Raw genomic sequence first — 24831 nt, 5'->3', positions numbered from 1 at the left:
ATTTTCCCTCTGTTCTCCTTCCTTAATATTTTTTAGAAGTTTATTGCATTACTTTTATAAGACTTTTAATTTTTCTTCCCGCTGTTCAAAAAAATAATAATTAACTATCTTAAACCCCTTAGCGGAGACAATTTTCTTAGCTGTGACTCAATAGACAGCTAGTCATACTTTTTCCGACATTACCTGAACCTCCCAATAGCCCTACGCTGCTGCTCCTCTGAGTGGCGCTGTTGGGTCATGTTTTATTTTTTAAAACATATCGACGGTGTTGGGCTACTTTTTGCGGGCCGGGGCTGGGTTGGCTGCCAGCTGGGTGAATGTCGTGAACAGTCGCCGAGTTGGGTTGGCTCCAGCCTCCCGCACGAACGATAAGTGGTTGGAGATCTCGCTCGGTAGTTTGAGTCGTTGCGGTGGGATAAGACTGCGAGAGATGAAATGAGGAACTACCAAATGAGCAAGGCAGGATGCAACAAACCGCAGAGGAGAATGCCAAGTGAAACAAAAGAGACTGGTTCTTCTGATTCCTCCTCGACTCTCAGCGGACTCAACTAACTAGCAGCTAAACCGGCTAACGTTAGCAGACTTAACGCTGGCTAACCTACTTTACGGGTATAAGTAGCTCTTAAAAAACGAAAATTTTCTGTGATTTTAAATGGACTTCTGTGCTTGAGATTACAGCTAACATTAGAGCAAAGTCCCAACTGTCACACAACGCCAGAGATAGTTAAGTTGACAGAAAGTAACTAGCATGACTGAGGTTTACATCGAGTAGTTAAGGTTAGCTGAGTGCTAGCTGCATCAATGTTTGTGAAGTTAGCGAGCTGTTGTTTTGTCCGGGCTCGTATTAATATGTAATGAAAGCATTTGGGATTTTATACGTAGGTAAAAAATAAATGAATGCAATGTTTATGATTGTCAGAGTGAAGAAAACACTTAAACATTACTGCATGTGTTTTTGTCATCCATCCCGGCTACAGATTGACTGTATGAGGTGGATTCCCCTCCGTGTTTACACTTTGAAGCATCCCCTCTCTCCAGCCCGCTGTCCGTGGATCTCATTGACATTTGCTCCCCATGGCAGCGGTGGTTAGCTACACTCCACCATGGTGGGTGAACCTGCTGCACAGACTTCCACATTTCAACTTAAGGTTCGAGCAAACGAGCAGTGACTTCAGACCAGAAGACTGGACGTATCAACAGGTAAAATAATCCCCTGCAAGTTCCTAGACTCGCACTTGGGGCTGTGATATTATCAAGTGCTTGTTTCGGTATCAGTTTGATAAAATCCCAAACCTCCATTTCTCAATTGTAGCATGTTTGGGCAGGCTGGGCTACAGTCTGTCGTTTTTTCTTTCCTGTAAGGTTGTCATTTAATATTATTAGTTGTATTGGTGGCAGCTGATCGTTCTCTCCACCTTTTGATCCCTGACACCATCTGTGTGTGTAGCTTTCCAGACACTAACCAGCTGGCAATGTATAGTGTAATCCAGGCCACATAAGCTGACCTAAGCAACCACTTCCTTATATCTTATTTTCCCTGTAATCTTATCATGGTCAGTATTTGTTACACCACATGGGGGGCATTAAGACTCTGGAGTACCCAAAGAAAAAAATATATTTATTCCAACAGACTCACATTGGGGAGGTTAAACTGAGAGTAGGGGTTAAGGAGGATTCTGCACAGTCTAAGGAGTAGTTTAGACTCTGGGGGGAAGGGAAAGCAGGGCGTTTGTTCATATGATTAATATTAAATAGAATCTTCTAAATTTAGGTCACATAAAGTGAGAGTTTTGGAGAGTCTCTGTAACTTGTTATGTTCATTATAGGTACCCAGCTCTAGGTGGTTATTCCCTTCTTCAGACCCATTAGTTCTATTGTCCTTTAATCAATAAATACATTTGAATTGCCATGAACAATGCATTGCTTTCTTTTTGAATTTATGTTCAACAAAGATGGTGTTTATCATCTGTGAAAGCCATGTTGTTAGATCCAGGTGACACTTTGCAGTCCTTAATTGTGTGGAAACTGGTACAGCTAGTCTGATAAGTAATTGTTTTTATTTAGGTTTTAATAAAGAGAGATCTGCAAAAAGGTTTGATAATAATTATAATTATGACGACAGACTTAAATTCCTCTTTTGATGTATGTTCTTTATGCTGTTGGTGTTAGAAAGTGCGTCATTACCAAATCCTCAGTACTTTTGTGGTTTTTAATAAAGCTCTGGGTCAGTGATTACTAAGAGCAGGCAGACTAATGTAGAGGAGCATTTTGAAAACAAGTGTAAAAATCTACAGACATGAGTTAACTTTAAGAGATGCATCAAGATCTAACCCCGTTTCCCTTTTACCAAGGAAGGGTGATTCAGGTCAAAATCGAGAAGTGAATCACGATTCCTCCGAAACGAGGAAGGCGTGTTCCAGACATGCGTCTGCAATTCACGGTCATGGTCCAGATCTTATACAGTTAAAAGGATGTTTACACTTTCACTTCTGATTATTTCCCTGTTCGAACTAACATGTTACCTGCTATCAAATTCCTTTAGTTAAACACTGATTTTAATGGTGCGATTAGATTTTTGTTTGGAGCAAGTGAGCATTTTAAGGAGTATAAAGTTCACAGCTTTTCACAGCAGCTATCCTGGTAGGAGTTGATGGATATAACAAAAGAATAATAGCTCTCAAAAACCATATTTCACTTCATGCCACAACTTGAGAAAAAAAAGAATTCCTTTGGTCCCAGTTTGCGAAATGTTACACCCCTACTGGATAACAGCTGTTCAGGAAGTTCAGTGTGAACAATATCTCTTTAAAAGCAACAGATCCCTGTTGCTTTTAACAAGACTATTAAAAGGGTAATCCAGCTGTTATCTGCTATATGTTCCTTTTCTCAGTTTTATCATGACAAGTGCTGCACATAAAAGGTGTTATCATTGGGACAGCTTACAAACCATAATTATTGACTTTAATTACAGGCTGCTAATTATTGCCAGTGCAATGCTCCCTCTCAAGCTTCAGGGACATTCTTGACTCATCCAGATGGCTGAGAAATTAATGGAGCTCAGGCTGCATCTAGGTGATTCAACTTTTGAGTATGTCATTCTTACATCTTGCCCAGATGGTAAAGATGTGATGCACCAAAATTAATCCTCATTATGATCACAGTCTTTCCTCCTGGTTGAAGTATGCAGAGCAGCATGGATGAGGCATGGCATTATTTGTGTATATCACTGGGAACACAAATGATGCTGGCTGTGTTCACTCGCTGCTTTGCACAGGTCACTAGGGCGTGTCATTCACTGCGGTGCTTTGTTGGGAAAACCGAACGAGTAGAACAACACTGGGTTTTTCACAAAAACAAAAGTGGATGGAAATCTGCCCCAGCAATGAATTCTCAGGAGCATGCAGTGAACACATAGGCCCTCTGTCTGACCTACATACGAAGAGCTACAGTTAGTGGGGAGAGGTCTGACTATCACATTGTACATCATTATACATTCTTGTGGTTTTTGCTGCTCTTTGCAGTTGTGTCTTGAGATCAAGTTCTCAGTTAAGTCTTTCAGTTTGCAAATCAGTCAACAGATTATTTTGTCTTCATGTTTCTGTTTAACATTGAAGCACACACCACTGTTTAGAATGGGTGTAATACAGCACTCAGATAAGATAGCAACATACTTGAAGTTGTGTGCATTTCCATTGTGGGACACTTTAAAAGCATTTTATCCAAGTTGTTGTTGTTGTTGTTGAGAAAAACCAGTAACAGCTATGAAGGTTTCCATAACTCCATTCTTCTTTCTACCAGTCAATCCTGTTACTGGGAGGTGTGGCGCTTGCTTGTCTGGCTCTGGACCTCCTCTTCCTGCTCTTCTATTCCATTTGGCTGTGCTGCCGGCGGAAAAAAAACGAGGACCAGCCCAACGCCGACTGTTGCTGCACAGCTTGGTGTGTCATTATTGCAACGCTTGTCTGTAGGTGAGTATTAACATGGGACTGCAGTGGTGATAAACAGTGTTGGTGATAACATATTACTCTAGAACAATACAGACAGCCTAAACACTGGCAATGGTTCAGTCCATGATGTCAGATCCCCAAACACAGAAGTTGGCAAAGGATGCATCTATTGAAATGACTCCAAAAAAATCCAGAAATATTTTGGTTTACTGATTATAACATAATGAAATGGATGTTTGATCATTTTGGTGTTTATGAATTCCCTTCTTTGTTTCTAAAGCTTGGAAAACATGGCAAGTGTGACTGTTTATTCAGCGCTTGTAACTCATGGTGCTACTCTTGTTCTTCTTGTTTTGTAATAGTGTTTTGTAAACCAATTTTGGTTGAGCAAATTGTTATACGGAGTTATGAGGAGCCCAATGATAAAATGAAATAATTCAATCAATTATAGCTTTTTCAGATAACACATGGTTTATGATTTTATTTTGTTTTAGAGTATGATTAACAGTATGAAGTGTTATAGAAGTTTGCTTGGAGCAAATCATAATGGAGGTACTGCAGTCGGCATTAAGATTTGTCTTTTTGTTGTTTTGTTTTTGTTTTGTTTTTTTGTACTGGTTGCTTTGCATTTGCATTGCAAGCGATAAAGCCTTTGAAGCATTGGTAAAGGGAAGTAAACCAATCTAAAGCCATTATTAGCTGAATATGCAAATAATCAGCTGCGGTCAGCTGCTACAGATTCAGAGTGGGTTGAGCCGTGCTGAAACAAGCAGTCCTTTGTGACATAGTTCATAGGGATGAATTCAATAAATATCTAAATTTGTGCAGTTTTATAGTTTATTGGTTCTCTGTGGTATTATCATATTAAGTTTGCAAAATTGGATGAAAGTGCTTACGATGTTGGAAAATAACCACATCAAAATAAAGCCCAGACTTTGTAGCTGATGGTTATTAATTAGTGGAAATGTCAGGGTCTGGCTGCATAGGTAACTCTCTAATGTATTTACAACCTAATCTAATGTCAATCAGCAGTATCCTTTCCTCAAGTTGATAGTCCCATCAATTGCTCGTCACAGAGTTGATGAAAGTCTAATTACTGGCCTGCCTACTTTGCAGTACTAACAGCTGTTTTTCGCTTTTGTTGCTACAAGTCACCTAGTTTCATTCAGTGGTTTCTGTATTGTTGGTAATATCGTCCTGAACCATCTAAGGCAGTACATCACTCACACCCACACTGAAAGCCTCCACATACCATTGTATACAGAATAATTTAAAAACTGTTGCATTCCTGTGTATGTTGGATTGTTGCCACCACAACTGTGCTGATGGGAATAAACAGTGTAACAGGAATTTGTGAAGAGGAGGATGTACAGTATATGAGCATTATGTACTTTTAGGTTTTTACATTATTTATTTTAAGTGCATAGTGTAAGAATTGTACCATCTGGACACAGTTTTTGTCCTTGGAAGCTGAATTTGTTTCCTGTTTTCCTCCTCCTGTTGATGGGCCGCAAGAGAGCCATCACATTTGATTCAGAGTAGCACATAGAGCTTGGGGACCTGATGAGTACAAGAACTGCATTACAATCACCGTATCTGTGTGCGCGCTTGTACCCACGCATAAATGCTGAGCAGGGGGGGAAAAAAAGTTGGAGAGATCTGGCATTTCTATTTTGCTTTGCTTTTGTTCTTTGACAGTGGGTACACGCTCAGCATCACAGTGTCATTGCACAAGAAACTGCATCACTTAAAAATAAAGGGATTATCTTCTCACTTTTTCTTCTTTTTATGAATAGTATAGAGTTTCCACAGGGTCACATCTCATCAGGGAGTTTAGTTTGTTTTGTACTGTGAAGCTGCTCCTATTTACCTTTATCACACTGCAGAGTGTGAGAGGAAGAGATTAGCAGCACTCCAGGAAAAGGGAAAACCTTCTGATCTACTGAGTGCTGTTGGCTGAACACTTTTAACCCACAATGGTTCATTCATAATCATTTCATCTGATACAATCTGTTTATAGGATGAATGTCACACATAGCACATGTCCACAGCTGCAATGCAGGAACTGATGTCAGAGCTAAATCTTTATTATTGTGCAGAATTGGAGTTGATATTTTATCACTGAAATATTAGAATATACCAAACAGTTTTATTGTAAATATAGTTAATTCTGTATGTTTTCAATGATATTAGGATTTTAATAAATGTGAAACTGTTTTTGCCATCGATGTGCCTTCGGAAACTGTTGCTCATGCATTAGAGAGAGCTGTTTTTCTGCAGCTTGAGGCCTGCCTGTGCTAATGGGAGCAGACCTCCTGCCTCAGTACAGCCTTTGTCAGTCATAGGGGCTTGGGGCATAGCTGGTCCATTCCTCTGTGTTTCCATGGTTCTGTATGGAGTCTTTCTGCAGAAGCTCAAAGGAGCCTGTTGACTGGGGTCTGAACCGACAGGGTTAATGTAGAGTTCACACGCCTCTCTCCCTGGCTAGCTGTCCCCCTGGCTTGCTCTCTTCTCTGTCTCCTCTCTGTGTCTTTTTTAGCTAATCCCTCCTCCTCACCACCCTGTCTCCCCTCCCTTCCTTTTGTCTCCCTTCAGCGCTGGTATTGCCGTCGGTTTCTATGGGAACGGCGAGACTTGTGATGGAGTGAATCGAGTGACGTATTCTCTCCGCCATGCTAACCGCACGATCACTGGAGTGCAGAAGTTGGTAAGACACAAATTATACCAAGAGGTTTAATAATTAATCGCTTCGCTGCCACAAGCAACCCCAGTTTCATTAGAGCTGTGTAGCGAGCCCCGCTTTTCTTGTCTGAACTCTTATCGTGGCCTTGTTTGGCCCTGTTTTGGCTCTAGGTCTATGACAGTACTTCCTCACTGAACCAGACAGTTGATGACAATCTGCAACAGCTTGAGGGGCAGTATGCACAGCATGCAGACTACCTGTCCATCATCCAAAAGCTGCAGGGCCAGCTGGATGAGCTGGTCAGACAGATGGTGGAGATTCCCTTCTGGGAAAACTCCAACATCTCCCTGGATGAGTTTGCTGGCAAGATTGAGCTTTTTGACTGGTACAGGTAAGACTGGGACAGTGGAGCCTAAGCACCACTTTTTGCAGTGGTATAACAGCAGACTAATTATCTCATGCTACATCTATTTTATTAAAATGACGTAGAAAAAAATTGAACTGTTTTACTGGTGCTTATTACAGCATTTATATTTCATTGAAACTTAGTTAGTTTTTTCCTAGTTAGACAGTGCTGCTGTGTTGGATGTATTTCTGTATTAAAATGTCTTGAGTGATTCAAGATAGCAGGAAGCAAGCAAGCAGGAATTTCTTTAACTTATTCAGCGAATAATTAGGTAGCTGACGTGCTTAAAAATTGCAAGCCTGGACTATATTTTTCTGCTAGAAAATTAAAGCAGTGTTTAATTTTCTCATGCATAAAATATATCTTTGTTTATCACATGGTCAGAAAAACCAGCTGAATGTACTGATTTCTGTCAAATAAGGTTACAGAGGCTCATTGCCTTTACTATATGTGGATCGGTTGTGCTGATATCTGCAGCACCCCTAAAGGACAACTGTGAGTGAGAGAGGAAAAATACCCTGGAATTGTGGTGTCAGTTAAATATACCAATTATATCCTTGAAGAATAGGTTCACAGTCTGTTAACAATAAACCCTTTCCCATAATACTTGCTCTTACATGCATTCAAAAGATGTGTTTTAGTAGTTACAGGGAAGAAAAGGAATGCTACCACCTAGCTACAAGCATATATTTTTGTTTAAATTGTGCTCTTTAAGTATCTTATCTTATCCAAGTTGCAGGGACAGCAGCCTAAAAAGGCTTATTAGCCTTGCTCTTCCCAGCCACATCTTTCAGCTTAAACAGGTGGACACGGTTTCCAATCTTGGGTCTTGCCTGGGGCTTAATCAAATGCCCAAACCACTTCATTTGTGGAGGAGTAGTGGCTCTACTCTGAGTCACACCCAAATGACCAAGCTACTCGCCTTATCTCTAAGGGAGAGCCAAGCCACCCTTTTGTATATGCAAGTAGAAGCCATGTCATCAGTCAGCCAATCCACAGGCACTGCTGCAGACCTCTAATCAGTATTGCAGAAAACATTGTGAAAAGCTGTTGTGGACAGCCCCATAATATCCAGAGTTTTAAGAAATGCAGGGCAAACCTCATTCACCTAGCCACCCAGAAGATGTTTAACTACAGTGACCTCCTCTCCTGTGAGAGATGAGTCACCCCCGGACTCTGCTTCTACTATGGAAGGCATGTCAGCGGTATTAAGGAGATCCTCCCCAATCCCCATTGCATTTAGAGCAATGGGGCAATTTAGAGTAGAGCACCACTTCCTCCTATGAGTTGTTCCATGGTCTCATTGAACTCCTTGGACGTGAGCTATTGCTTCAGCTACTGCCAGAGCTGCACTTTGCTTGAGCTACCAATATCTCTCAGCTGTCTCTGGAGTCAAACAGGATAACCAAGTCCAACAGGACTCTTCCAACAGCTCCCTTCAACTCTGATGTCTGTGCCAGCACCACAGCTCAGCTCCTTTCTACACCCAAGTGTCCAAGTTATACGGCTGCATCTGATCATTTGATGATTAAACTGTGAAACACTTAAAAACACTTATGCTTGTAGATGGTGTTCATTGTGCACTAACTGTAGTTGGCACAGAAGTCTAAAAACAGAACACCACACAAGTTCACAGTGGGCAGACCGTTCAAATCCAACCAGGTCGCACTGTCATTTCCCATGTTAGCATTAAAGTTCCCCAGTATCGATGACTCACTCTTTCACCTGAACATGCAGGGAGGTACTGAACGAGGAGATTACAAATATACCCACTCCTGCCCACCGCCACTCACCTAGACAAGTCCTGAGTGGACCTGATGGAAGTTCACCCCTCACTCCAGGAAACTGGTTTCGTAGCCTGAGCTGTCCATTAAGCTCGGGATATCTAATGCAATTATCCCACTCACCACCTCAGACTCCTTCTCCACCAGAAATGTGACATTCAGTGGTACCAAAAGCCAGTTTTTGAAAGCCAGAGGTGAAACCGTTAGGGCTTCTGCACCTGACTACCATCAAGTCCTTAAGGCTTCGAACCCACAGGCGAGTTGACCCCTATAGCTACTTTGGGCTGCTCTGCCCAGCCACCAGATGCATGGTGAACTGGTCCCTTGATATTTATTGATTCATTTATTTTGTGGGTCATCAGAGGGCTTTTCTAATTCGCTCTTCATCTGGCCCCTAACCCTCCTTTGACATCCTTTTCAGTAAATGAGTATAAATATTCGCTGGTAACTTTAATTCACCAGGGTTGCCCTCTGGGTTACTTATGACATGTCACTTACAAGTTGCCCCAAGACAAGTATGACTTAACCTCAGTTATTTTCAGGTTCTCGTTTCTTTATTTTTTTAGGTTTCATGTTCAAGTGTAACAAACCTTTCAGGAGGCATACCTATAATACACAGGATAAGCTGAAATCATTGTGACTGATGTTAAGAGAACTGCTTGTTTACTGAGAGATGGTTAGCTGTGCTGCTTTGACCATTTGTTGTTAATGACATGTGTCTTCACAGGTGGCTGGGCTACATAACCCTGCTTCTGTTCGATGTCCTCATCTGCCTTCTGGTGCTGTTTGGCCTCATTCGCAACTCCAAAGGAACACTCATAGCGTGAGTCTCACAAGATTCAAGGGCAAACTCTTGTGACCTGGAAAATGATTTAGCTGAGTGGCGGTTACCATACATGAAACCACTTCTTCATTACTGTTCAGTTCATACAAAAAAAGTTTGTTTGAAATTTCAGCCCTTTTAAAACTAATTTCACGGGAGCATCACATCAGGATCAGATCAGTATTTTTAATAACTACTGTTGACACAATGGACATTTTTGGCCTGACAGGTTTGCGTTTATTTTGTTATGTACTATCTTTGCACATAATAACACAGACTCTCAGTATCAGTTCTTGATATTGGATATCCTGTGTTCTTTTTGGATCACTCAATATTGTTCAATATTGATGTTTAGCTGCATCTGATTTTAGTTGCTTATGTAATCTATCCATGTATGTATGTTGATGATTTCCTTTGCTTTCCTCTTCTATCCTTCTGCCTTTACAGCTGATGCTATTCTTTAAGATTGATCTGCACATCTTTGTGTGTTGAATAAATTGTCAAATTTTCTATCTTAAATATCTTTCTTTGTGCAGTGGATTAAGTTGTTTTTGCACATGAGAGCTGCTGCTGGTTAAATATACTTCTCACTTCCTTTCTCTCCCCAGGGTGTGCCTATTTGGTGTAGTGGCTCTGGTAATCAGCTGGGTCTCCCTGGGGCTGGAGTTTGCTGTCTCTGCTGTAAGTTTCTGCATCAGTGCATGATCCTGTTGGGAAAACAGTTTTTGTGGGCAGCCTGTGGCTGCAGAGCAGAGTTTTATTTCATTTAACTAGTCGAGTTCATGAGTCAAGATATAAGGAGTAATACACTAAATAGTCATGAAAATAGCAGTGCCTATGAGAAGGACTATGCTACACAAGACCTGTTTATTTCTACTGAAACTGCTAATGTTTGATATGTATTTGTTAATGGGGTTTGTGCAACAATTTACAGGTGATTTATTTTTCTAGGTACTTATTACAGAAATCCTTAAGACTAATGATATTGATTAAGATGTGTGATTAGAAGCAAAATAACTGGTTATTATGCACTATCGGGGTAATATTGCAATTTGTGCTCCCAGAAGCAGAAAGTGGTAAAACTGGCTGCTTCACTCAGGTTAAAAAAATAAATCCATATATTTTGTTTATATTGTTTTGTATTACATAATTTAAAGAGGCATTTTAAATGAATTTTCCAGGAGGTTGAAAAATGTTGATGAACATTAATCTTTATTTATGCAAATTAAATATCCCCGTGGAGGATTTCCTCCCCTGCAGATGAATCAAGCTGTTCACACCTAAATGTGCTTATTTTTATTTATTTATTTAATTAATTTAGTTTGATTGCTCTCAGCAGAGATTGAGGGAGTCAGCGACATGAGGTGTTTATTTTTTGGTTTGTTTATTGTTTTGTTTTTTGTTTTTTAAAGCTGCAATCAGTTCATCAAAGATGATGATTCATTTGCAATCATGCCTGTGATGGCGTTTGACTGCATTTGAATGCAAATGTCACCAACTGAGTCCTCTTCATTTATAAGTCTAATTTGTGTTGTTTTTCTAGACCACCAGTGACTTTTGTGCATCTCCTGATACGTATGTCACTGAAGTGACAAGGCAGTATCAAGTCATCAATAAAGGTATGAGCTCCTCTTATAAAGATCATTATGTGGTAAAGATTCAGTAAGTTCTTCAAAATAACTGCATTTTGAAAGGGCAGAGAACAGGATCTGAATGCTTTGTTGTGCTGCACTGAGGTCTCATTGTTCTGAAGGGTCATTCTTGCTCTTCTCCATAGACCATAGCATGTTCCAAGTACTACTACCACATCTGCATTGGGGGCAGAAGGACAATGGGCTGCTTTTTAAAAACCACTACAGACAGCTCTCAAACTGTCTGATTTTAGTATTTGCCCCATCTGTCTCATGATGGGACACATGTAAGAGGGAAAATAGTGCCTTGGATTTGCATGAGGAAGATAAGAACCGAGGAGCACAGTATCCGGGGCGCAGTATATTTCCTGCATCCTCCTTCAGTCCTTGGAAGGGGGGAAAAAGATAATGTGTCTCTGAAATAAGACCCTTAATCACACGTTATAAGCGCCACCAAGGATTTTGGTGCTCCTATTTCTGCTTAAAATCCCTTATTTGACATCAGCTTAACAAAATATATCTTCTTCTAATCTCTTAAACATGGAGATTGCCATGCTTTGGGCAGAAACCAGGACATTAGCTTTAAATGCTCCGTTGTATGGTTAATCTGAACAATGAGCACTGGCTCACTGTATGCACTGAACTGTATAATGCTGCAGCTTTAACGCTTTATTTTACCCTAGGGCTAATTTATGCAGTGTGGGGGTTTTCAGTTTTGCTTTTTTTTTCTCTTAAACACATGCTAACTATTTAGCAGAAAAAAGGAACTCACTTATTATTACTGTGATGAGACAGTAAGTATATTGCTATTACAGTATTAACACAAAGTGGGGGGAAAAACTGCTGTAAGTCCAGACTCGGTTCTTGTGTTTGTCTATTTCTCCCTTACAGCTTTTGCCTTCATGAAATTGGACTAGACAAATCTCTGGATAGCACAAAGTGTTATTACAGCACTGTATTTATTGCTTTTCTCCCCTCAGTGGTTGTGGTAGCATCATTTCAACAACACTCAATGTTATTTTTCATGCGTGTGCTTTCTCGTTGTGTGGTTGTTAGGCATTTTATCAGAGAGAAATTTAGGCTGCATTTTGTTCTGCTGCAGTCGTTTTTTCTATATTATTATGATGGTTTGTTTTCAATACAAATGGTGGCAACAGTGACAAAGATGAGCTGCAACTCTGAGCTGGCTTGAACTCCAGAATCTCCATAAGTGCTCAAAACAGCTGCATTTGTGCGTTTGATCCCTCTGTGTTTGGAGGAAGTTGGTTCCTTGTGAACATTTGCTTATTTAGTCTATATGACATCTGGTTTTCAACACAACCTTGTGTTTGGGAATACTCACAGTGCAACTCATTCATTTGTTCTGACTGCTAAAAATCTAACCTAGTGCAGTGACTGGATGCCAAAGCTATCTTGATGGCATGGCTCACTGGCTCTAATCATAATATTGAACAATACGTGTTTGTTGTCCTTTCTTTTGAGGGTTCCTCACCAAGTTATGAGCAAAACGAATTCTTCTTCTTCACGGGGAAATGGCATAATACTATAAAAATTGTATAAACCCACTTCCTGTCCGTTATATTTATTTGATCATGAAAGCCATAACTGAGTCATCATTTAACTATGTTCTGATACCAAGTGACACAAAAACTGATCCCAACCCCATAATGAGGCATCCGTAGTTCATCCACAGACTTCAGGAAATCTGCTCCTCCTGATATAAATGTGTGGGTGTAGTTGTGAGAGCTGGACCAACAGAAGCTTGCTGATATGTACTTTTAAATGCCGGAAATTCGCTTCTCATGCTCAGCTGTGTGGGAAAAGGCTCCTGACACAGCAGTGAGTTTGGACGTCACTAACACCATGTGTCAGGTTGGTGGTGTTCTTACTGCCTCTATCCGTGGACGTTTCTGTATTCCACCGCTTCTGAGTCACGCTCTCACGCAAAAGCATTTCTCATCTACTCCTTCTCAGTTCTGTGATTTTTAACCTAACTGAAGTGGCCGGTAATAGCAAGCGAAAGTCTGAAAAATTAATTAGTCTTCTTTGGCTCATCGTGTACTGCAAGCAGGTTGCAAGTATGGTCATGTTGTAATTTAACAATGACTCTAGAGGTGTTGTTTTCCTGAAGCTGTTTGCAGTAAAGCCTTAATCCTAAGTCTCTCTTTGGCTGTGTAGTGCTGATTGTTCAAGTGTTGCTGCGTTAGGAGAAAAACACATTTTCATTTAACCTCAAAGCTCATGATTAACTTGTTCATAGTTACAGTAGCCATCAGTGTCTTACAAGGCAGCATTCAATGACTCAAAACTAGACAGTAACATAGTATATTTTGGCCTTGAATCTTAAGGCCTGAACCAGTGACTCTGTGAAGACGAAGCACAATGATGCAAGAATGAGAAATATAGAAAAAAGCCATAGCTGTCTTGTGCTGCAGTAGTTATAATCAGTACTTTTTGACAGTATATCATGTTTTGAAAGCGGTAACTTGTACTGATAACCATGCAGAGAATCTGATGCCCACCTTTACACAGCATTTTAGTGAGATTGAGCCCTATCTTTATTTTTATTTATTTTTTAGTATTTAACATTGTAGGATCTTTAGGCTTGGTAATGCCTTGAGGCTGTTGTTGCAAATTGAAATTGCATAAATAAAATTTGATTGTTGAACTCTCGGGTTCACAATAAACATTCAGAAACCTGCTGCATTGCCTGGCTAGTACTAAAAGGCCGACACACAAAGTTAGCAGCTGAATACCTCTGTGTACTTAATGTTCCTGGACTCCGACTTGTACTAGTAGTAAGTTGACTTTTTATGTTAGTAATTTTTTGTTGTTGTTGTTGTATGTTTCACAGTGAAAAAGTAGATTCTCAAACATGGCTATGTTTTTAAGACCGAAGGTCAAATTTGCACAAATAAGCTCACGAGTCAAAAGCTCAGGCTTCATGCTGCTCTAATTGTGCTGTTTCTAGCACTTGTCTGTTTTTGGCTTGACGTCAAAGGGGAGGGATATCCTTAACATGGTCATTGCAAGCAGTCGGCACAAGTTGTGAGCACAGAAGTTTTACAGATCTGCAGTGCAAGAAAGCTAAACACAAAAAATCTTTAAAGGGGCAGGAGCTTTAATAACTACTTTCACACAATGGATGAACTGAGATAACGCACCAAGGCCCAGTATTGCATAAATGCACATTTGTTTTTGAACTGTAAATCATGCAGAGCTATATTACTAGACTACAAGAATAATATATGGTCCTTGACATTAGCTTACTAGTTCCCCTTTAAGGTCAGCTTATTGTGGTGTGCAAGACATTTGGACCATGTTACAAAATCTGACAGTGATATAGCATTTTTTTAGCTGCTAGTGGTATCTTTTAATTTAAATAGATTTGTAGCTGATTAATCCTCTATTTGATGGTAGGGTTTTTTAAGCATCTTAATTTGTCTCAACCTATGAAAGCAAGGATTTCCTTTCATAGGTTATGTGCAGGTTGTTTGTAAATATATTTTGCTCTCATTGTTAGTGCATTTTGAGTTAAGTGGAATGTGTTGTCATGTATATCTGTTTTTATAAAAAAGTGTTTATCAAACAGTGAAGCTAACGGTGCCTGTAATTAATTACGTTGCAAGCTAGATATTCTGTGTATAAAAGACAAAGAAGAATAATGAATATAACAGTAATGCAATTAGGATAAAAAGAATAACATGAATAATATTAATAATTAATAAATAAGCAACATACATGTCTGTTTTCATACATGAGCAAACTGAACAAGTGCACAGGAAAGATTCCTGGTTCAAACGCATATCCCTGGAACAGTTGCGTCAGGAAGGGCATCTGGCCTTAAGGGAGCAGCTGAAAAAGCTGCCACATTTGCCATATGATAAGCTGACAAATGTTGTTAACCTCTTTGCAGTTGAATAGAACAAACATCCTGAGGAAGCTTAAAAGTTCACACATTTGGCAGTTAAAACCGCTTTCAAGTTATGTCGTCATAAAGACTAGCCGCAGCCCTACATGTAACTTCTTGTGGCTCTGCCAACATGTTCATGTGTGTTCTGTTTTTTCTTGCAGAAACCCTTCAGTACTACCTTAGTTGCAGTTTGGAGCAGAGCAATCCCTTCCAGCAGGTTTGTTACATGTGTTATTAGATCCATCTTTGTGCATGTTAAAACAAACCATTTCAGGCTCATAATGCTAAAATCTCAACAGACATATTTTCTGCATGATGTATGACCTTGTTATTAGGAGGAATGCAAGTAGGCACCATGGGCCACTCCCACTGCCTCAAAGCAATTTTTTTCCCATGCAGTAGTACAATACATTTCATTATGCCAGCAGGAAAGCTGATGCAGAGCAGCACTTCCTGTACGTCCATGGCGATAGTGTGGGGCTACTTCAAAGGGTGTTGGGCATGAGAGATGTTGTACAGCAGTTACAGTTACTGTGAAACTGCGGTTTTCTTTAATGGAGTCCCTACATTTAATTTCTCAAGCTCCATGAATAAATTAGAAGTTTTGAGTGCAGCTAAAGCTAGGCATCTATTGTTAGTCCTTGTGTATAGAGAACGAAGCACTATGTATACATTATATAAGCCTTGAAGCTCTATAAACTCAGCGTGATTTCACAAGACATCAGCTTGTCTGCAAAAGGAGACAGCCACTGAAAGCCTCTGGCACTGATTTAAAAAAATGGAAATACTTTTGAAATATGCTGGACTGCTACAATATTCAGTCTTTTTTTTTTCTTTTCAGAGGCTTTCCGGGAGCCACAAAGCATTAGTGGAAATGCAGGATGATGTGTTTGAACTGCTTCGATCTGCCACCAGAGAGTATATACAAACCAAGGTATGTTTCCTACACCAATAAATTACCCTTTACTTGTAGTCCCACATTACATGGTATCTCTAACGGTTTGTGATGACACAACATACAAGTGAATGGGACATGTGCGGCCTGCAGAGAAGTGAAGTGCACCTGTCCACATAAAGGCCTGCTGACAGCCCACCTGGGACCTGCATTATGTGCATTAGGCTTTCACTGGCCCTTGTCAATACAACACTATGCTATTGTCCAGGGATGGTCCTTACTCTGTGTTGACAGAGGCCTAAAGGAGAGCTGACATAGGGAACAGAGGGAGGCATATTTCCCTTCACATACCCACACAGTGAAATTTGCTGAGGTGACGGAAACACTTGTTTTTTTTATCTGGCAATCAGACATTTTCTGCCAGATCTAAAAAAAAAAAAAAAAAAAGAACTAGAGGGAAAAAGGGAACTGTCCATTAAAATGTATCATACATTATAATCTGCTTTTTCAGCTCTGGCTCCTTTGTACTGCTGTTTAGTGAAGCGAGACAAATCCCTCATAAATGTGCATTGAATAATCACGTTATCTCATTCTCCATTGTCAAGTGTTTAAACTATTAACAGACAGGATGAGGAAAGTTACTGTGTACTGTGTTTTCAGGTAAACAATGAGAATTGCTCTGATTTTTACTTTGTTCTACTTTTTTTTTTTCTTTTTTTGTGGTTTCAAGCCATTGAGCCATTTTTCAACAGTGCACATTTTGAGTTTCCCATCGCTAATTTACAGGGACGCTTGGAAGAGATCCAGAGGATACTGAACACCACAGAGATCAGCCTACATCAGCTCACTGCATTGGTGGACTGTCGCAGCCTGCACATGGTGAGTAGAAGAGTTACAAACTGAGACACTGTTAACTGTGGGGTTGCTCGTTGTCTGATTGAAAAAGGGCCATCAGACATGATTTGTACTGACATCCTTGTAGTGCAGCTTAAAGCAGCCCGTCTTTTATGCCTGTGCAGTTGACTACACCTGCCATCATAAATAATGTTTCCTTTCCTGTATGCAAGTTCTTGTCCAACTGATGCTGGCTGTGTACCATTTATGAAGCTGGCTGAATGACAAGTACTTGGCTATGTCTGTGCTTTGGAAGATTGTCCCCCAGTGGCTTCCAAATTCCAAGTGCACATGTGCAAGTGAAGCACTTTTCTTGGTGCTATCTGCTCTTCTTCTCTCTCAAAGAGTTCCTTGGCTAGCAACACGATTATTTTATGTAAAGAGAGAGACTTTAGCAGAATACAAATATTTTTTTTCCTGCAGTGCATCTAGTCAAAAATTTTCAGTCATGATGAAAAGATGAAAACCTACTCTGCTCCCCTCTAGTTTGCCAACTGTGATCTCATTTGTTTGACCTAGATTAAACAAGAAGTCAAAGCAGATGCATGTTAAAGACCCCTTTTTAACTTCTTCCCTTCTATTTTGCCTTTTTTCTGTTATGTTTATCAAAAAATAAATAAACAAAACTGTTTGAACCTGTTTAAATCTTCCAAAAACTAAAATGAACACCTGTGCTTGTTACAGGACTACGTCCAGGCCATGACGGGACTTTGTTATGATGGACTTGAGGGTCTCATCTACCTCGTGCTCTTCTCCTTCGTCACTGCTCTCATGTTCAGCTCCATTGTGTGCAGTGTGCCACACACCTGGAGAGGCAAGCGGTACGACTTTCATTGACCTCATACAGTTTGCACAGTCCTCCTCAGAAAGACCTTGTAAAGTGGTGCAAAAGCTTTTAAGCTAGGTTTATATTGAGGACTTTATATACAGTGAGAAATAATTCAAGAGGAAAAGCCCATTAATTAATCATGAATTTGTTGCATGTTTTTGTAGCCACTTGTTTTTACATTACCAAGGAATTACATGGGCAGAGAAACATGATTGTTTTTCCGTAAGACTTACGTTTGTCTGTGCTTGAAAGACTGGTTTTTGTTCACTGCTGGTACAGGTCCAGGAGGCTCTAGCTGCATCCTCAAATAGATTACTTCCTGTTAAACCCGCATCAAATGTGCTATCTCACTACGTGTCTGTTTTTGGTTTTTTGCAGGGGTGGGGTGAAATCATTCTGATTTCTCTCTTATTAACAGCAGATATGGTTTGCTAACAGGAATGTGGTTTCTCAGCTCAGCTGCTCCATATAATTAACTTACCATTGGGGGGCATGTTCATCAGTTTGATCTCAGCTAGAGCTTCCTGTTATAAAGCAAGGGATTACATGCTACCAGTCTGTTTTTCTCAGTTTCCCTGCCAAGCTTGTTTTATTTTATTGCTGTAATAATGCGGCTAATTACTTAACAGCTTGAAATGGCAGGTCATTATCAAGATGTGCTTTTAGTATCAAAGTTTAGCATTTCCTGTGCATTAGTGTTGTCAGTAAGTTATTAGCACAGTTTTCCTGACCATGTAGAATCAAGTGATTGTATTGTGAAGTGCTCTGAATGAGATTCCATGATGTCATGGATTAAAAATGCATGAAATCAGCCTGTGGGAACACTAGAGGGAGACAGGCTCCATGTTGCCAGCGTTATTGTTGCTCTGTTTTGACAGGCCATGTTTAATCAATTAATGTTATCTCATACACTACTGAGCTTCCATGTTTGAAAAGAAGCAAATAGAATCCCATTGTTCTTGCAGAAGTAATTTTTTTTCTTGGTCTGTTAAAAATCACATGCAAAAGTAGGGCTCTTTGAAGGAGCAGGACCAATTAATTGAGTCATCTTCTTTGCTTCAAAAAGCAGAGACCTTATCTTATTGTCTCCTCCCGAAGCAGAGATGAAATTGAATCAGAATGTGACTCAGACTAATGAAAAACGTGACCACGTGGCGTCTTTATGTTCTTTTGTTATCGGTGAGATGGGACACGGGGTCCCCCTGGTGGTGGTTTTATATTGTTGTGTGGTGTTTTGCAGGAGCGAGGAGGACAGTGAGGATGAGTCTCTGAGCCATGGAGGGAGGCAGAACCATGATAATTTGTACCGGGTTCACATGCCGAGCCTGTACAGCTGTGGTAGCAGCTATGGTAGCGAGACCTCCATCCCTGCCGCAGCCCACACCGTCAGCAACGCACCCGTCACAGAGTACATGTAAGACATTACTGGTGAAATTTAAAGGGAAAACCACATTAAAGGCAAGAGGGGTGGATGATATATTTTTACAAGACAGCCCAGATTATGCACAGTGAGGCTGACATTAGATTCCTTGTGTATTCAGGAGCAAATTTATCTGTCCCCAGACAGAGCTCTACTCCTATAGCAAGCCATGTTATGTGCAGCAGATGCAGCTGGTGTTTTCCAGCTGTGATGCCTGTGAAAATCAAAGCCGTCTGCCTCCTGAATAATGCACACATTTTGGGAAACTTGAGGAGGGAATGCTGATTTTATATCGCTATAATTTACTTGTAGATTTTCATGCTCATAGTGTATGGTTTCAAATCTACAAATCTGTTTGTGAGTACTGACACTGTAGTTGTGTGGTCACTGAGTTTGATCCAATCGTGTTTTTCCCCTTCAGGGCTCAGAATGCCAACTTCCCTAATTCTCGCTGTGAAAACACACCACTGATAGGACGAGAGTCTCCTCCACCTTCGGTAAGTGTTGTTTTTCCTGTCAAAGCACCTCATAAAAATATTCAGTCTGCACCTTTACACCAGAGGAAAAACTGAAGAGCTAAAATAGAAACTGTTAACTTTATTTTAAGAGACATGTTGAATGAAGCTAACTAGACAGGTGGTGTCTATATACTGCCGTGTGACTTTGATGCTTCCTTGGAGTTTAATTAATTAAGGGTAAGCGGACATAAAAAGGTGGAAGGAGAGACAGAGAACTTCAGAGCATCTGTCTCCACTGCACAAGATGCACTGACTGTTTGATGGATGTTTATCTTTGCTTAACGGCATTGGCACCATCCAACTTTCGGGAGATTGTTCGCTTTCTCTGCTTAACTCGCTTTCCTTTCTCGTTATCACCCCCTGCCTCTGCCCTTAGGTTGTTTACACACATTTTCCTTTTAATGTATTTGAACAGAGAACCCATTCAAATTTCTTGTTATAAGAAAAAGTACCCATATCTTTAGTATTACTATGTAAAAGCTCTAATCACTTCTTTGTTTTGTGAATGGTTGAAGAAGCTGTGGTTTCCGTGTTAGTCGTGGAAAACCCCAGTAAATTCACCAGAACCCGCCAGATTTAGTTCTTGACTTCCTTAAAAGATTTTTGGAAACTTTATGCTGTGAAAATTGCCGTGCCAAAAAACAAAAGCTCATTTGTTAGTATAAGCCTTATAGAGATGAGTCTCTGGGAACTGTTTTGTTTTTGTTTTGATTTGGGTTTTTTTTTTTTTGAGGATCCACCCTTCTGAGTCTTAATCAGTCTCTCCCAGCTTTAGCAGTGCCGTGCTGTACTTGATCTTGTTAAAAGAAGGGGCGACAGAACTCTTGCTTTCTCCTTCTTGAAGCTCCAGCTTTCTCCCACAATTTAAAAATACAAAAGGTGACTTAATAGGGAACTTTAAATTTCCCACAGATGTGGATGTGTGCATGAATGTTTCTCTGCCTCTCTGAAGTTTCAAACCTGTCCAGGGTATAGTTTCTTCACAACCCTTACAAAAAAAAAGCTACCATAGCTAATGACAGTGCCATGCTGTCACCAGTGTTTTCTGTGTGTCACTTGAACAGTTACAGAGAGGAGAAGAATCCTGCATACTGTCCATAGTGCGTCGCTTTTATTGGTGATCAGAAGTTCATTGAGTAAACATAATGTAAACAAATGGCATAACACAACGCTATAAATCCCTGTGCATGTGTTTTGATGCCGAAGAGTTATTAAAATGGTGTTGGTTTGTATCACGAGGCAACCTCGTCTTTCCCTTCTGCGTATACCTGGCCTGAACATCACCAGATTTCCTGCTCTCCCCGGTGTCTGTGTGTCTGTCTGGACCTCGACACTGCTTTGTGTATCTTCTCTATATACTCTCTTCTTGTCGTTTTTGTTTTTGCTTCTGCGGATCCATACAGTTGTATTTGACTGCTGCGGACAGTAACAGCGGTCACTGCTGGCAGTTAAAGCCTTCGGAGAGTTCAAGATCGTTTTGGTAACCTCATCTGCTATGCTAACAGGTACTAAACATGCCCGCTTCCTCCCCCTGCTGGCCTGTTCCTCCCCTGTACCACTTCCCAAACTCCCAGCTCCCAGCTCTACTCACCCTTTATTTAGGACCCACCAGATCTAATGGACCCCTCACCCTCACTCCCCCTCTCTCCCGACTCTTGCTGAATGTCCTACCTGGTGTCTCACCTGATGTTTGTTTCCTGTGGCCCCAGGCTGCATGTCCATTTACCCCCTGCAACTCTGATATATTGGGAGGAAGCTGTAACTCTGCCTTAAGGCACACCATCTATGAGTCAATAACAGTCAACATTAAATTAAAAGTCCATTAAACCATTTCAGTGATAATGTGGATGTGCTTTGTCTTGATTCTTGGCTTTGAGGGTGATCTCATGGGAGTTACAAGTAGACATTTTAGTATTTTAGGATTGTTTACTGGCGTGTAAAGCAGGGACATATCACTTAAAGGTACTGACTTTGGTATGACCTTTAGTGTCTTTCTATTTTCTAACATTTTCCTCACTGACACTACATTTGATGATAAAAACAAATTCATCCATCATTTCTTTACATTCTCAAACACCACCATTATCATTACAGTGGTTACTGAGTATATAAAAGAATAGTTAACACCTGTGCTTGTTAGTCTCTGTAAGTATTTATGACAATGTGGATGAGAAAGTAATGAAGGTGTTCTGAACTGAACCCAGCATTGCCTGAGTTCTAGCATTGAGAAGAAATGCATCGTGGGGAAAAAATATGAAAATACTGATATATTTTTTTTTAAAATGTATTTATTTTTATTTTGTTTCTGGACTTGAAACATTGAGACAAGCTAGTAAGAAAAATGCAGGGTGCTGACAATGTTTACAGACAGTTCAGCCTTAATAACTTTCCCCAGCCTAGAAGATTTTAAACTGTTCAGTAAAACTGGAAAGTTTAAATTACATTTCATAACTTATTTTTAGAATTATAATCATTTTTGCAAACAAATAAAACAAAAAAAACAATGAAGTTGTAAACTTAACCTAAATTATTATCGCCATGGTGATTGACACTGTTCCCTAACAGCAAGAATGTCCTGGGTTTGAATCCCACCATCTGACTTGTGCGTGCGTGCGTGCGTGTGTGTGTGTGTGTGTGAGTTCTCTCCTCTGGCCTCCTCCCAAAGTCCAGCCCCTGAATTGGATAAGTGGAAGAGAATGGATGGACAGATAATTACAGCCATAGATTGCGTATAAAACCTGGAGATAGATTTAAAGTCTTAAAACTGAGCCCAGTGCACAAGTGTTTAAACCATGCATTCTTTCTAATAGCCAGAAGGGGGCAGTTACTTTACCCGAAAAAAGTCTGGAGCCGAGAGCAAATGTCGGAGTCCAGTAGTATAGAAGTCCTTGTGACTCATATCCTGATGAGTTAATTATCTCAGACACTTTTTAAGTTTTATGTTGTGTAAATTATAATCACCAAACATTGCATGTTTCAGGGCGTGGCTACCTATTAATTAATAAATCACTGCTGCATGGGGGTGTAAGGTGTGGTATCTGTCAGTTACACAGTCAAATCTGTCCATTTTATCACATCTAGTTTAAAAATAACAGGGAAAATGCTCAGCTAAGCTTTATAGCAGGACTTAAATAACTGATGGGTAACTGCACAGCGGCTTTGTCCCTCTTTAGCATACAGCCTACGGTTACAGCCCTTCTAATGTTGAATATTTTACTTAAACATGCATGGTAGGTGTTGATGTTTCAGCCCATATTGTTGGAAATACTTGGCTTTCATATCAGCAGGCTGTCTGGACGGCTCTGAGGGTTGATCTCAAAATCTGACAAAGTGCCAACCAAGTGTTTCGACGGGAGTGTGAAATGCAGCCTTTGTGTTTGCATCACCTGTATTCAAAGAACGCATGGCTCCTAAATCTATATGAATGTTTGGCCCTGCAAGCGAGCACGAAGTCTGGCAGGATAAGAGTGTCAAAATTATCCTAAATTGCGTCCAGCTCTTTCTAGTCTGATGTCTGTGTACTCTGTAGCTGTTGTACATGTATGTATTTTGTATGTCTGTTTGTTTTTCTGCTGCTGCTTACCTTTTCTTTTTATTTATTTCTTTTTTTGTAAGGGTAAAAATCTGCCTTTTGAATCCTACACAGAATGTGGTTTCAAGTATTTTTGAGGAGTGGTACTAACTGGTAAAAAGTGAAACCATGATGTGAATTTTCTTTTTCCTTTTTCTTTCTTTTTTTTTCTTCACAGTACACCTCCAGCATGCGGGCAAAGTACCTCGCCAACAGTCGACCAGATCCCAACAACACTCCAGCGCATTAGACCCCGACAGGCTCATCTGGTCTGCAGCGCTGATGCCACTGAAGTCACTCAGAAAGCCCCTCCATCATCTTTTTTTTTTTTCCCCCCATAGATAATTTTTCTCTCAGTCTCTTGCTTCTTGCTGCCTGACTTGACTTAATATATGAAACCAAATGTGCTTTCGCTGGCTGGTTGAAGCAGAGCTTTGAGACATCCATCAAATCTCATCTCATGAGCTATGAGTGCAGGAACTTGTCTACATCTCCTCGGCTTACGTTTACTACTGCACGAATCATCATTGGTGCTGGGAAATTAACTCTGACATGATGGTGCCAGGGCTGACTTTGAATCTTTCTTTTCTTTTTTTTGTCTTTATGAATGCACCATGACACGTACCAGTCACATCTAACAAGCATTGCTGTGTCAAGGACTCTGGAAATGCTCATAGACTAACATTGATTACTACTGGTTGTTTTGATTTGTAAAGTACTGTACCATACTCAGAGAGGAATACATTGCACATTCATACAAACTCTTTTTTAGTTCATGTTTTTTTGTCTCCTCTAAAGCATAACATACAGGAAAAAAGAAAACTTTTTTTTCTTAGTTCCTCAGCACTGCTTCTGCTTACTGGCTTAAAAGTACAACGTATTGTTATTTTTAATGTGTACACATGACACATGCACCACACACTTGGATTTCTCTGGCATTGGCATGCTGTTGCATTTTTGTCTTAAACCTGATTTCTGGAAACCGCTTTCCTGCAGTATTGCACGTCTTATAGTCCTTTGAAAGAGAACTTTATTTTCTTCTTCTTCTCGAGACCCTGTTATTTCCTGTGGAGTGTGCGTGTTTTATTTTTTGTTTGTTTTCAGACTGTGTTGAGCCCCTGTTACACAGCCAGGACTGTGTGAAGCTGTGATTGTGGCTCCTAATTTGGATTGGACAAAGATGAACTGTGTTGTAGGGAAGCAGCAGCACTTAGTGAGATGATTAATTTTTCTTTTATATACTACTGGAAGCAGTAAAAAAGCAGACACTTTTAACTATCTATATATATATATATAGAGAGAGAGAGAGAGATGGTGAAGCAGGGGAGTGTGTGAGATTTCTTCTTATATTCCTTTTTATTTTCTTTCCCCTTACACACTTCAGGATAGTATGCATTAACCATGCTCCTGTTAAATAAAATCATGTGCTCCCTGAGCAAAACTGGGACTTGTCCACACACATCTATATCCGATGATACCCTTTCCTGCAAAATGAAACCGCTTCCTCCTCCCAGTGA

General features: G+C 40.2%; 1 protein-coding gene across 2 annotated transcripts; it reads left to right on the top strand.

The window, feature by feature from the left end:
* Positions 1-259: 259 nt before the first annotated feature.
* ttyh3a (tweety family member 3a) lies at positions 260-24067 on the top strand. 2 transcript variants are annotated; one of them, XM_085156993.1, is made up of 16 exons: positions 260-609; positions 978-1200; positions 3799-3968; positions 6543-6654; positions 6801-7021; positions 9548-9643; positions 10252-10324; positions 11187-11262; positions 15349-15404; positions 16029-16121; positions 16869-16961; positions 17661-17797; positions 19046-19219; positions 19647-19722; positions 21147-21248; positions 23493-24067. In XM_085156993.1, the coding sequence occupies exons 2-15, from the start codon at positions 1075-1077 to the stop codon at positions 21225-21227; spliced, it is 1584 nt and encodes a 527-aa protein (XP_085013119.1). In that variant the 5' UTR covers positions 260-609; positions 978-1074; the 3' UTR covers positions 21228-21248; positions 23493-24067. The 2 variants fall into 2 exon arrangements, with proteins under 2 accessions (XP_085013119.1, XP_085013120.1); XM_085156994.1 differs by lacking the exon at positions 21147-21248.
* Positions 24068-24831: the final 764 nt, after the last annotated feature.

This window comes from Neolamprologus multifasciatus, chromosome 4, assembly GCF_963576455.1.
Source record: "Neolamprologus multifasciatus chromosome 4, fNeoMul1.2, whole genome shotgun sequence".
Lineage (NCBI taxonomy): Eukaryota > Metazoa > Chordata > Actinopteri > Cichliformes > Cichlidae > Neolamprologus > Neolamprologus multifasciatus.
This window is presented reverse-complemented; position numbering and strand designations above follow the sequence as displayed.

Excerpts from the sequence above, each read along its gene's own strand:
- ttyh3a (XM_085156993.1), top strand. The coding sequence starts at position 1,075 with ATGGCAGCGGTGGTTAGCTACACTCCACCATGGTGGGTGAACCTGCTG. Across the intron at positions 1,201-3,798 it reads AAGACTGGACGTATCAACAG|TCAATCCTGTTACTGGGAGG; the intron begins GTAAAATAATCC and ends TCTTTCTACCAG. Across the intron at positions 19,220-19,646 it reads GCACCCGTCACAGAGTACAT|GGCTCAGAATGCCAACTTCC; the intron begins GTAAGACATTAC and ends TTTCCCCTTCAG.